At 42.9% G+C, this 13,575-nt stretch overlaps 1 protein-coding gene across 1 annotated transcript in view; it reads right to left on the bottom strand.

Moving 5' to 3' along the window:
- AOAH (acyloxyacyl hydrolase) overlaps positions 1-13,575 on the bottom strand; it is a 211,658-nt gene that overhangs the window by 3,074 nt on the left and 195,009 nt on the right. Inside the window, exon 20 of the mRNA XM_002818049.4 lies at positions 5,948-6,024. Within this exon, the coding sequence (XP_002818095.3) occupies positions 5,948-6,024 (77 nt within the window). The remainder of the gene's footprint in view (positions 1-5,947; positions 6,025-13,575) is intronic.

Genomic DNA, 13,575 nt, shown 5'->3' with positions numbered 1-13,575 from the left:
ACACACCATACACACACCACGCAGATACATCACACACACACCACACACAGATACACCACACACATCTCACACACACACCACACACCCCACACCACACATACATACATCTCTCTCATATACACACACATATCCTACACACACCCCACACACACCTCACACAGATACCACCACATGCACACTCACCACATACACATATAACATACACACACAACCCTTACCATACACACACACTATACACACCACACACACCCCTACACCCCTTATACCCCCCACATCACACACACACCACACATACAAACGCCACACATACCTCACCCCCACACACCCCCACAGAAAGCACACAGATACCACACACACACACAGAAAAACCACACACCATTCGCACCCCACATATACTTCTTTGTACTAAAAGCAGGAGCACGTCAAAGGCTGCTTGCGAAGCTGGCCAGTGCTCCAGGGAGGGCCAGATCATCTCTCACACAAAGCGATCAGGACTTTTGAAGACAGAGGCCCAGGCTTGTGGCTGTTTTCCTGCCATTTCTCAACAAAGGAGGCTGCTGCCAGGTCTGTGGAAAATTACTGGTTCTTCTTTTTTGTGTTATTGACTTTCAACTTGATACACCTAAGCTCTTTCTAACAATTATGTGGTACCAAGGCATTTATTTCCCTATCTATGTTAATAAGGGAGGAGACAGGGTGAGGGCAAGAAGAGGGAAACGAAAATGAAAGAGCTCAGATATGAGCATTTGGTAACTGTTTGGTTTGAACGCAATTAGTTGGTTGTCACTCTAATAAGGAATAAAATATTTATGAGCAGGCATTGAGAAAATATTGGGTCTGAAATGAGACTGGCATGCTTATCAGTAAACTGGAGACTTGTGATAAAATGATCCACTGTAATCATTCATTCATTTGACAAATATTTACTGAGCATCTACTGTGGGTTTCTCATACCGCAATTTCCTGTTATAACTTCCACGAGGCGCTGCACAGGGCAGGGCACAGCTACCCTTTCCTCTCTTTATCCAAGTTAGTCTTTCTTTCTCTGTCTCTCTTTCTTTCTTTCTTTCTTTCTTTCTTTCTTTCTTTCTTTCTTTCTTTCTTTCTTTCTTTCTTTCTTTCTTTCTTTCTTTCTTTCTTTTTCTTTCTTTCTCTCTCTCTCTCTCTCTTCCCCTCTCTCTCTCCCCCCTCTCTCTCTCTCTTTCTTTCTTTCCTTTCTTCTTTTGAGACAGGATTTTGCTCTGTCACTCAGGCTGGAGTGCAGTGGCCAGATCTCGGCTCACTGGAAGCTCTGCCTCCTAGATTCAAGCAGTTCTCTTGCTTCAGTCTCCTCAACTTTTTCTTTTATGCTTTTATGCTTCTCTTTTTATGTTTCTCTTTTTATGATATTCTTTTATGCTTCTCTATTCATAGTCTAAAATATTAAGGCAAAACCTGTTCATTCTAGAAAAACTGAAAACCCACTTAAGCAAAAAGAGAAAAACACAATAAAAGTCATCTGTAATTAAAATACAGGCAGCCTCTGTTAACATGGGGTGTAGAGCCTTTCTGACTTTATATCTTTTTTTTTTTTTTTTGAGATGGAGTCTCACTCTATCACCTAGCTTGGAGTGTAGTGGCGTGATCTTGGCTCACTGTAACCTCCGCTTCCCAGATTCAAGTGATTCTCCTGCCTCAGCCTCCTGAGTAGCTGGGATTACAGGCACATGCCACCATGCCCGGCTAATTTTTGTATTTTTAGTAGAGATGGGGTTTCACCATTATGGCCAGGCTGGTCTCGAACTCTTAGCCTCAGGTGATCTGCCCGCCTCGACCACCCAAAATGCTAGGATTACAGGTGTGATCCACTGCGCCTGGCCCTGATTTTATATCTGAATACACACACACACACACACACACTGGATTCCTCTTGAATATCATTTTGTAATCTGCTCTTATTGAAGTCAAATTTAGACACAGTAAAATGAACTCTCTTTGGTAAACAGTGCCATGAATTTGACAAATGCATACAGTTGAGTCATTGCTCCTATAATCTGTAGTCTTATCGTATTTACTTTGCTCTACATTATAAACATATTTCTGTGTCACTAAAGGTAGATCTCTTTTTTTTGTTTTGTTTTGTTTGTTTGTTGTTGTTGTTTTTGAGACGAAGTCTCGCTGTGTTGCCCAAGCTGGAATGCAGTGACGTGATCTTGGCTCACTGCAACCTCCGCCTCCCAAGTTCAAGCAATTCTCCTGCCTCAGCCTCCTGAGTAGCTGGGACTACAGGCATGCACCACCACACCTGGCTAAGTTTTGTATTTTTAGTAAATGGGGTAATTCAGTGCACGGTATGTAATCAGATGGATGCAAGCTAATTCATTTTGCCAGTGGAAACTTTTATCGTATACCCTCCACCCCAACATTTGTCCTCAGGACAGGAGGATGGAGGCACCCTCCTCCTGCCGGTTCACACAACCTTGGCAGCTCAGGAGGTCATCGGCTGCCGTACTAAGCATGTGTGTGGAATAAAATCTATTCTAGATGAATGCTAGGGAATGGGTACTCTGATTAAGTGGGATCTTCTGGTTAATAGAGGTTCTTTTCCAGGTATTTTCCTTTGTAGTTGAACATCTTTCAGAGCCCGCTTTCTTGTTAAGTTGCATATAAATACATCCAATGTATAAGACAGTAAAGCCAGAAGCAGTTTCAGAGTCCATCAAGTTAGCTTCTTGTAATACAGCATGATGCTTTATTCAATCACCTGATGATCTGGAATCATGCTGGGCCATCCTTACATTGGCCTGAGACTGCTGTGGAGAATGTGGGAGGAGACTGGGCAGGATCTATACTGACTGCAGGATGCACTTGACTTTGATTCCTTGAATAAAATCTCTGATAAGAACTTGCCTTGCTGTCCTGTAACTCTGTGTTTGGTCATTTAAAAAATCTTTTTAAAATACAGCTTTGCCTTTTGTTTTTCTCCGTCTCTCTGGACTGGTTCCCTACCAAATCACCCTCCACGCCGCTACTACACCCATTTTTTTAGGACACAAGTCGGGCTATTTCTTTCTTGCTTGAGAACATCCAGTGGCTCCCCATTTCCCTCAGAACCAAGGTCAAGCCCCAAACAGATCTTCCATGATCTGGTTCCTTAATACGCGGTAGATTTCTCCCTCTGTCAACTCCACGGTCATACTCTCCGGCTGCACTGAGCACTTTTATTTCCTCCAACATGCCATGCTTTCTTTCATATTCAGGTCTTTGCCCATGCAGTTGCCTCTGCTCAAAACACTTCCTGCAACCCCTCTTCGCTTCCCTTCACTCTACTAGTTCACGGTCTTAGTTTTGACGTCACCTCCTCTGAAAACATTTTTTTTTTTGAGATGGAGTTTTGCTCTCGTTGCCCAGGCTGGAGTACAATGGCATGATCTCAGCTCATTGCAACCTCTGCTTCCCAGGTTCAAGCGATTCTCCTGCCTCAGCCTCCCGAGTAGCTGGGATTATAGGCATGCGCCACCATGCCCAGCTAATTTTGTATTTTTAGTAGAGACGGGGTTTCTCCATGTTGGTCAGGTTGGTCTAGAACTCCCGACCTCAGGTGATCCACTCGCCTTGGCCTCCCAAAGTGCTGGGATTACAGGCGTGAGCCACCACACCTGGCCTGAAAACATTTTGAACACCCATTTCTCCCATCCCACCCCATAATGCTCGTGGTGTTCTGTACTTGCACAGTTGTAGGCATTTACTGCTTTATATTTAATTGTCTGCTCATCATTTTCCTACTCTATACTATAATTTTAAATGGCAGGGCATTTTCTTGTTCACTCTTGAATTCTCACTGCACTTGACACTGGGTAGTCACTCAATAAATAGTTTTGGATGGCACTTTGCCAATCTGGACTTTTCAGCTCAATATACTTGATAAATAGGCAGGCTTTAAGCCTGGCTATCCATTCTTGGCCACTTTATCACTGGCTACCAGCATGTGAACAAATCTTGCAGGAATAGCATAAGATTATGGCACATATTGATTTTCAGCTTTTGACTGTGTTTTCAACAATCAGATATAGGTAAAACTGTTTGAGTACAAGATAGAGCCCCAATCTGACAGAACTTGAACCCCAAAATCATTTTAAGAGTCAGGGATGGAATGGTCATTTGATAGATGGGATAAATATATCCTGGGGGATAAAACAAAGCTGTCTTTGATCTTCTTCTTTTTAGTTTGTTCCTGATACTCTACATGGCCATCTTTTCATATGCCCATTGTTTACAGAATCAGAAGGGTAAGACGCTATTCTGTGCAGAGAATGACAAGAACTGCTACCTAATAACTGCTAGAAAGAAGGGGGCTGGGCACAGTGGCTTACACCTGTAATCCCAGCACTTTGGGAGGCTGAGGCGGGTGGCTCACCTGAGGTTGGGAGTTCGAGACCAGCCTGACCAACATGGAGAAGCCCCGTCTCTACTAAAAATACAAAATTAGCCAGGCGTGGAGGCACATGCCTGTAATCCCAGCTACTCAGGAAGCTGAGGCAGGAGAATCACTTGAATCCAGGAAGCAGAGGTTGTGGTGAGCTGAGATCATGTCATTGCACTCCAGCCCAGGCAATAAGAGTGAAACTCTGTCTCAAAAAAAAAAAAAAAAAAAAAAAAAAATAGAAAGAAGGTACACAAACTCTTCTAAAACCAAAGACATCATTTTTGGGGGACCAGACCCTGATATTTAACCAGAATCTAGCCAATAATTTTCTTTGATCATCTCATCCAATTGATACACAGGAAGGTTAGAAATTCTGAGGGCACTATTCTGATTTTTTGTGTGTGGCTATTTAAATCTGTGAGGTGGGCATTTAATACTTACTTTAAAATTTGCTCAGTATTTGTGGGACACCACTTTTACTCATTTGTTGGGGAGTGGGCATCCTTCTATTCTTGTTCCTTTTGAGGTGATTCTTAGCCCTGCCTGTGAGCACTGGCTGAGCCTAGAGTTGGAGGAAGGTGGGCTGTGTTTACCGTCATTCAGGCTCTTGAGGGGACAATCAGCCCTCCTGTGGCCTGGGTCTCGACGGCCAGCCAGTGAACATCCCCCGGACATGCCTCTCAGGTTTGTACCCTTTGGTAGCCACACCATGCTTCCCCAACAGCTGGAGCAGAAAGGCTCTAGTGATGCGGTATTGCCTGAGAGTAAATGGCCCATCCCTCCCCATAGAGGAGCAGCTTTCAACATTTTACAAGTGGCAGAACAACTCCCCCACTTCTTTTTCTTCTTCTTCTTAATAAAGAAATGTCGTGAACAAGTCCAGGACATACAACAGATAAAAGTGGAGCTTCTCTGGTTGAAGCCAGGATAATGGGATGGGAGTGGAGCCAGGAGGGGACAGAGTCCCACCCTCTGCCTCCCCTTGCTTTGTGAAGAGACCAGAGGAGAGCTACTTTACACAACTGTACTTTGGATCCTTGATGAGAAACAGCTCTTACTGCAGGATACCGCTAAGGACATTGTTCTCCTTCTATACAGCACCCTTTCTAGAAAGACTATAGGATAAATTTCTCATGGGTCTCACTACCAAAATATCCTTGTAATTTTCCTCCTTTTCTTTCTTTTTTTTTTTTTTTGAAGTGCTTGATTTATTTTTCTTATATTATGGAAGCCATGGCTTAATGCCCCTTTTAGCATTGCACAGAGCTGCCCTTCTGGCAGTTTCTCAGGACTGCCCTGCACATATTTTATGAATTATAGAAATTAAATCAGGAATCCAGGTATAATTTCTACTTTATTTCCCTATTGTCCCAAATTTCACTTTGTTTTTATTAAATCTTCTATCTTATACATGTATGTACATTACCTCAAATCCTTTCTGGAACAAAACAGGATAAAAATAAACACACGAATGTGCAAGCATAATTAAAAACCAACAAACCATCAAATAGCCTTCTGCAGCCACCATGTGACTGCGCTTACCTCATTGGGGTGGAATCCATCCACGGGCTCGATGAGCTGCCAGGGCTGTCCACCTCTCTTCTGCCACTCCTGTATGACTGCAGGGCACACAACGAGAGGGTTACAGACACACTTGCACAAGCAATGGCCAACATCCAAGGACAAGGACGTGAGAGCTGCCCATGCCCTCCTGGGCCCATGTTGACCAAGCCACGGCTGCCTCTGAGCTGCTCTCTTGCACTGGAGGATTTCTGAACAGAAATGATCTTCCCACTGTGTGCGTGCTTTTTCTAACTCAGGAAGGGAAAACGTGAGAGCATTGGATGAATGTGGTTTGTGTAGCAGGGAGGGCAGTAGGAAAAGGTGAGCTCTAAAATATTCAACATCTATTTCAGTACATGTCATTTTTCGGTGGTGCAGTAGGATGGTATTACAGTAGGGAAAATCCAACATTTTGTTAACATACCCTTTCATGGGTTGCCATTTGCAGACTCTGCCTGCATGTGTCAAGCACTTGCCTTTAAAAATCATACAGTATGTCAGGAATATACTTACATAAAATTATCTCATCGCCACATTTAGAGGGAGTATGGCTGCAGAAAAAATATTATGAGCCCCAAAGTGATGAAAAGCAATGAAACTGTCCTTCAACAGGGGTGAGAGACCCAGAATGTCAGTTGCTCCAAGGCAACAGCACAATTAACTCTACGTCATTCCATCATAGAGTCATTAAGAACTCCTCAAGGAAACTTCAAATCCCTAGGAAGCCTCCAGAGAACAGCATCTGAGCCACCTGCTCCCGGCAAAGCTACGCCCTCACTTTCCCAGCGTCCAGTGACGGGGGCAGGCACAACTAAGATTCCTCCCATTCTTTACTCTTCATTCCCCAGAAAACTCAAGAACATAGGTCTGTGCCCTCTGTTTCTCCCCTTCTCATCCCAAAGGAAGGATGGAAATTCTGTCAGGGGCTTTGATTGGACAAGACAGGCTGGACTTCCCAGGGCTGGGTCAATACAAGGCTGCTTTTGCAATTAGTCCTAATATCCCAGCATGGCATCCCCACTTACTACTCAACCTCCATTCCCCGGGAGCTGAGGATAATGCTGCCCTTCTCAAAGCTCAGGAAAAAAATTCATACTAATGGTTTGGAGTCCTACACACTGAATTGCTGGCCCCTGTTAGCTTATTCTCTGGCAGAAAGACCGCCCCTGACCCACAGCGTCATATTATGCTTCTGGGTTTTACTAGAGGCTGTTGGAAGAAGTAGCTATTGGTAAGTGGCCTTTGCATTTCTTGAAAACTCAAATTGAGGACACTGTTCACTGTGTTATGTGGTGTCCGCCACACAGAGTCTCCAGGGAGAAGTTGTGGTGTGCTGGTAAATAACACTTCTCTCTGAAGGAATGGTAGGTACCTGCTCTTCTAATAGGAAGCTCAGAGCTGCATTGATGCTTAACAGCACTCACTCTCATGAAAGTTTATTTGTTCTGCCAAGCCAGCATGCAGCTTTCAACAATTTCTTTCTTGCCCTTGGCCATAGTGTCTTGTAAAGGCACAGTTTTGGGGAAGCTTGCCTGGCTCAGTCTTCAGTTTGCCTGGCCTGTTTTGCCTGTTTTTTTTTTTTTTGGCATGTCCTTGGAATGCAACCTTCTTCTTGAGGTTCAATTCTAGGTGCCTCACCTTTCCCTCTGGACTTGACACTCTGAAGCTCCTGTGGGTCCCAGACTGCCCTGCCGGCTGCGATGCTGGCCCTGCCCGCTCAGGGATGCTGTCCAGCCCATCCCCTGCCATTCCCAATCTGAACGTCCAACAAATTGCCCTTAATGGAGAACCAGGCATCTGGAAAGAGTTCTTCAAACGCAGAGAGCCAGGATCACCACCACTGAGCCCTCTCAGTTCTCTTTGTCCTTTTATGGTCTTTGTCTCATCTCTCCTTGCAGTCCCACAGGAGACTCTCAAACAAAAATCAGCAACGATGCAGAAAGGCCCAGGCCAGGTGAAATGTCAGCCTCCCCGTCCCCTCCGTGACTTGAGAGATGACATCATCTCCATTCTACTTGTGCTCCTTTTTGCTTCACCCAAGTTCTTGATTAACATTTTGTCCCTTTTCCCACTTTTCCCTTTATTTTTAGTTGGGTTTCACCTTATGTTGTACAGATGCTAACAGAAGAAAGAAAAGAAAGAATGAAAGAAAATCCCAACAGGGTGTTGCAAGGACTGAATGTTTGTGTCCCTTTCAAATTCCTGTGTTGAAACCCTAATCTGAAGTATGATGGCATAGGTAATTATTCCATGAAGATGGAGCCCCCATCATGGGATTCATGCCCATGAATTCACACCCAGCCAGGTGTGGTGGCTCACACCTGTAATCCCAGCAGTTTGGGAGGCCGAGGAGGGTTGATCACGAGGTCAGGCATTGGAGACCAGCCTGGCCAACATAGTGAAACCCCATCTCTACTAAAAATACAAAAGAAAACCAAAAAAAAATTAGCTGGGTGTGGTGGTGGGCACCTGTAATCCCAGCTACTCGAGGGGCTGAGGCAGGAGAATTGCTTGAACATGGGAGGCAGAGGTTGTAGTAAGCCAAGATTGTGCCACTGCACTCCAGCCCGGGTGACAGTGTGAGACTCCGTCTCAACAATAAATAAATTAATTAAATAAAACAATAAATAAATTTAAAAAATAAATAAAATAAAATGGACCCCAGAGAGCTCTCTCACTCTTTTTTTTTTTTTAAACCATGTGAGGATACGATGAGAAGTTGGCAGTCGGCAACACAGAAGGGGACCCTCACCAGAACCTGACCATGCTGGCATCCTGATTTTAAATTTTTAGCCTCCAGAACTGTGAGAAATAAATTTTTGTTGTTTATAAGCCACCCAGTTCATGGTATTTTATTACAGCATTCTGAGATAAGACAGTTATTAAAAAATTCCCAGGTGTGCTAATAACAGTAGGCCAATGGGAATTGAGCCTAGTCAAGACTTCAGACAGAACCTACTAAAAAGTTGTGAAGAGTTGGATGAATAAGACATGAGGCAGAGTCCTCTTGTAATAAATAGATGCACAGCAAACCATGGACCTGACCTGGACTATCCTGGGGTCATCTGATGCAGTGGTGGTAGGAAGCCTCTTAAATACTTTTTGACTCTCCATATTTGCAAAGAGAGTTGAATGACATGTTGAATCAAAGCCCATGCCTGAGATGGCTAAGAAAAAGTCCACAAAAGGATTATGGTGATCAGGAGCTCTGGAAAATCCACAGTAGAAAGCAAATTTGAATCTGTTAGGGAAACACAGTTTAAACAAGATCGTGTTCCTTGAGAAGAATGTTTACTAGAAGCCTGATATTACAAAGGTGAGATTTGCTTATACATGAGTTTCTTAGACTGTGATTCAATTTTGGCATCAAGGCTTAAAGTAATTCTAGGCTATTTTCATTTTGATTTGCATTTTTTGTACGTTACTAATTACCAAACTGAAAACTATGGCCCTTAGAGAAAGAAAGAGAGGTGTTGATAGATGTCTTCATGGAACAAGATAATTCAATTATCAGAGTTAGTGACGCAGGTTGAGCATCCCACATCCAAAAAGCCAACATCCAAAATGCTCTAAAATTCAAAACTTTTTGAGTGCCAACATGATGCTGAAAGGAAATGCTTACTAGAAAATTTGGATGATCAACTGGTAAGCATATATAATGCATATATTCCAAAATCCAAAAATGTCCCCCAAAATCCAAAATCTGAAACACTTCTGGTCCCAAGCATTCAGGATAAGGATATTCAACCTATACTGTGTTTTCAAAATGAGAAGAGATGACCATTCCCTTCTCCTTCCCTTGGAGACTTGAGCAATCCCATAACTATGGGGATTATAAAAGGAAAACTCAGGAAAAAAAGCACAAAGAAAGAGAAGGGATATTTACTTGCCAAGCTTTGCGGGGGAACAGGAGCGTACCCTAGGGTTGGGGACAGTGGGAGAGGTCCACCTTTTATCATCACCATAGTCCAGCAATTCTAAATGATGTTGATGATAACACATTCCTCCCTGCTAGGAAATTATTCCTGTCTCTCAACCCCCATCCCTTCTCTACATTAGGCAGCAACTACAAGGGAGTCCAGCCTTTGGAAGAACTTGCTTGCCATATAAAATAATACAATAGGTGTTAAAAGAAAATGCTCCAAGTTTACTAAGACTACAACCTGTTTATTTACAAAGGTAAACATCATTTTTTTCTCCCATATGATTATTATGTCTGTGAGGGCTATGGGTCGTCACATATATGTAGCCATCAGGGCAGTAAAACTTAAGGGAGCTTCAGTAATTCGCAGGCAAGTGTTTATTTAGGATTTTCTCTGTATCATGACCAATGTCAAAGGAAAGATCCTTTTTTTATTTATCTCAGGATAAAATTCTGCTTTCTTGGGAGAAATGCAATAACAGACACTGGTCTTTACTTTTTCCTTGATTGATTTTAGAGTGGGAGGTCCATTCAAAGATAACATTCAAAGTTGGTCAGTTTGCTTTCTACTTTGGACCATAACTGAAAATAGACCAATGAATTCCTATTTGTTCTTCAGAATATCTGGATTAAGTTTCTTGAATGATCATGGATGATCTGTGGAGATTTGGAGCATAATGTATTATGTTTTGTTTTCTTCTTCTTTAATGTAGTTTATTTGTAAAGTCAAAGAAACTGCTAATGACCAGCTTTTCAAAGATGTAATAGAAACAATGGAGGAAGACTCATAAAACACTTGGTAGCTGTTTGATGAACAGCAACACTAGCAGATATTTTAAAGATAAGGCTGCTTTCTGGCCAACCCCGTAAAGTCATTGGCTGATTTTACAAATGTATTCATGGTTGGGGGAACCAAGAGCCAGGTTTGTGCCAGTTGAGCTGTCTGGGAAGCTGAGGGCAGCTGGAGGTATATTTAAACTGTCAGTGTAAAAATGGCTTTGTCAGCCAAGTGGCATTTTCTTTCCTCTGTTGGGGAGGTGTGGTGCAGACAAAGAAAAAGAATATCACCTGCTCAAGTTGGCATTTCCTGAAGGGAGGAAAAGTTGCTGCCTCTGTTTAGTTCATAACCAGTTGGAGAATGAGTCAGCAAGAGACAAAAGGAGTCTTTGGAGATGAATAATCATCTTTCAGTGCTGGACTGAGGCTGTCAGGGCAGAAAATGAATGGGTCTTGTGCCTACCCTCAAGTGACAGGCACCCTCAACTGCAATTTGCTCTGTCACAAGGATGTGAAATTGTGAATTTTAGTATCATGAAAAATGAGAATATTTTTGACACAATGGTCAGATCACATACAGTACCAAAATGAGAGGAGAGATTTTCATGGGACTATCAGGACTGCAGACTTAGTAAGTGACTCTGTAGGATTTTAATTTCTGATAAGAGATTACTTTTCTTCTTGGTAATGAGATGCATTTCTATCATACCTTCCTCAAAGGAACTCAAAGTACTTCACAGGCATGAATGGAGCTGGGGGGTGGGTTGGACATCAGGAGTGAAGGAGTTGCTTCATACACACTGATGATGGTGGTGGCGGGGGATGGCCACTAACAGTTACTGAGTTCTTACAACTTTACAAGTTTTGTTTTACTTAATCCTTACATGGGTTAGTTATTTCTATCCTACATACAAGGAAACAAAGGTTGGGTGGTTATTTAATTCACTTGCGGTTACCCAGCTATTCTGTGTCTGAGCTGGAATAGGAACACAGTTGTAAATTCTGGGCTCTTTCTATAACCACACATCGTACCCACATGGGGTGGGTTTCTGGGAAGATGAGCTGCCCAGGCATGGGCGGTTACCCACAGAGATGGATCTGGGAGGGGATTATCCCTCCAACTGCTTTGGAAAATGCTAAAATTTCAAGTTAAAAATGTCTTTTGCAGTACCTGACTCTGAGCTTAAGTCAGGACACTACCACAGTTCCCAAAAACCAGATAGAAATGCTAGCTCTTTCAGAGGTGGACATGGCGGTACCTAGACATCAAATGCAGGTGCTGTATCAGATGTTCATGGAGGCAGGTCCCACAGTGGTCCCACTGTGCCCACATGCCTTCCCTAGTGGGATGCCCACTAACTTCCTGAGGAGAAGATGAAGAAGGCCCTGCACCAAAACTGGATCTTCACATTTATTTTAAACAAATGGCAGGAGATTACAAAACAGGAAGTTCCTTGAACTGTTGATGGGAATTGCCAAGCATGGAGAAATGCCTAGGAGGTTTCTCCCATGTTGATGTAGAATGTTCAGTTCAGCTTAATTCAACTTTTTGCTTTTTCACTACGTTTATTATTGCTATGAGGACAAGAAAGAGCTGATGAGGTCCTGCTTCCAAGCATGTCAGTTCGCCAGTGGAATTCCGGACAGACAAGAATAAAGCTCTTCTCTCTATATCCTCCACAGAGATAAGGACTCTTGTGCTTTGCTGACAATTATGTTCCCAGCACCTTCATAGCTCCTGGCACATAGCAGGACTTACAAATCTGATGACTGACCCAGCTCTTAATCTTGAGGCATTATAGAGCTCCATTTATTAAACTTTATTTTTATTTTTATAGAGATGAGGTCTCTCTCTGTCAACCAGGCTGGAGTTCAGTGACGTGATCACAACTCACTGCAGCCTCAACCACCCAGGCTCAAGTGATCCCCCCATCTCAACCTCCAGAGTAGCTGGGACTACAAGCATGCACCACCATGCCTGGCTAATAAAAAAAAGATGTTTTTTTTTTAGAGATGGGTTCTTGCAATGTTGCCCAGGCTGGTCTTGACCTCCTGGACTTGGCGATCCTCCCATCTCAGCTTCACAAACCATTTACTAAACTTTAATGGGCATAGAGATGACCTGTGGATTGTGTGTGAATGCAGGTTCTGATTAGGTAGGTCTGGAGTGGGGCCTGGAATTCTGCATTTATAACCAGCTCCTGGGTGGTGTTGATTTTGCTTATCCAAAAGCATACATTGAGTAGCAAGGGTGTAAGGAAATGGTACCTTTTCTGTGTACCAGGCATAACATTTAGGAGGATGACACATTATTTCATAGAATCATCACAGAGATTTGTTAGGAAGATATGGTATCCCCATTTCCAGGGCTGGAAAGGGAGTTTAAAAATATTCAGAGAATTGCCTGCAGTCCCAGAGATAATAAATGACAGAGCTAGTGATCACTCTGGAAAGTAAAAAAAAAGTCCCATGTGAGTGTTAGACATTATTATATTTTTAATAACTTTATCTATATTCAAGGTTGATGATCAAAGATCACTTGGTGGTGCATTTGTTTACACCAGGAATTCATTAATGAGTCTTTAACTCTGCATTTTAATGAGAAATTATTTATCAAAATGTCTCTCCCCATGAGAGAAATGTGTCTCACCTAGGCAGGAAATCTAGTTAAGGGAGATCAGTCTTGTTGAAAGGATGTTCAGAATTGAACTACTAGAGTCTGCAATGCAAAACGTGTCAGCGAATGTAATATTTGATAATTCATGATGGCCATCTGCTCCAACCCAGATGCTGCGGATGGGGGCACTGGGGGTGGGGGACAGAGATGATAAACTCTGGATGAGGAATCTTCCATCTTTCGCCTACACTGTGAAACCCTTCATTAGCATTATCTCATCTGGCAGTCAAC

This window comes from Pongo abelii, chromosome 6 (genome assembly GCF_028885655.2).
Source record: "Pongo abelii isolate AG06213 chromosome 6, NHGRI_mPonAbe1-v2.0_pri, whole genome shotgun sequence".
Classification (NCBI taxonomy): Eukaryota; Metazoa; Chordata; class Mammalia; order Primates; family Hominidae; genus Pongo; species Pongo abelii.
This window is presented reverse-complemented; position numbering and strand designations above follow the sequence as displayed.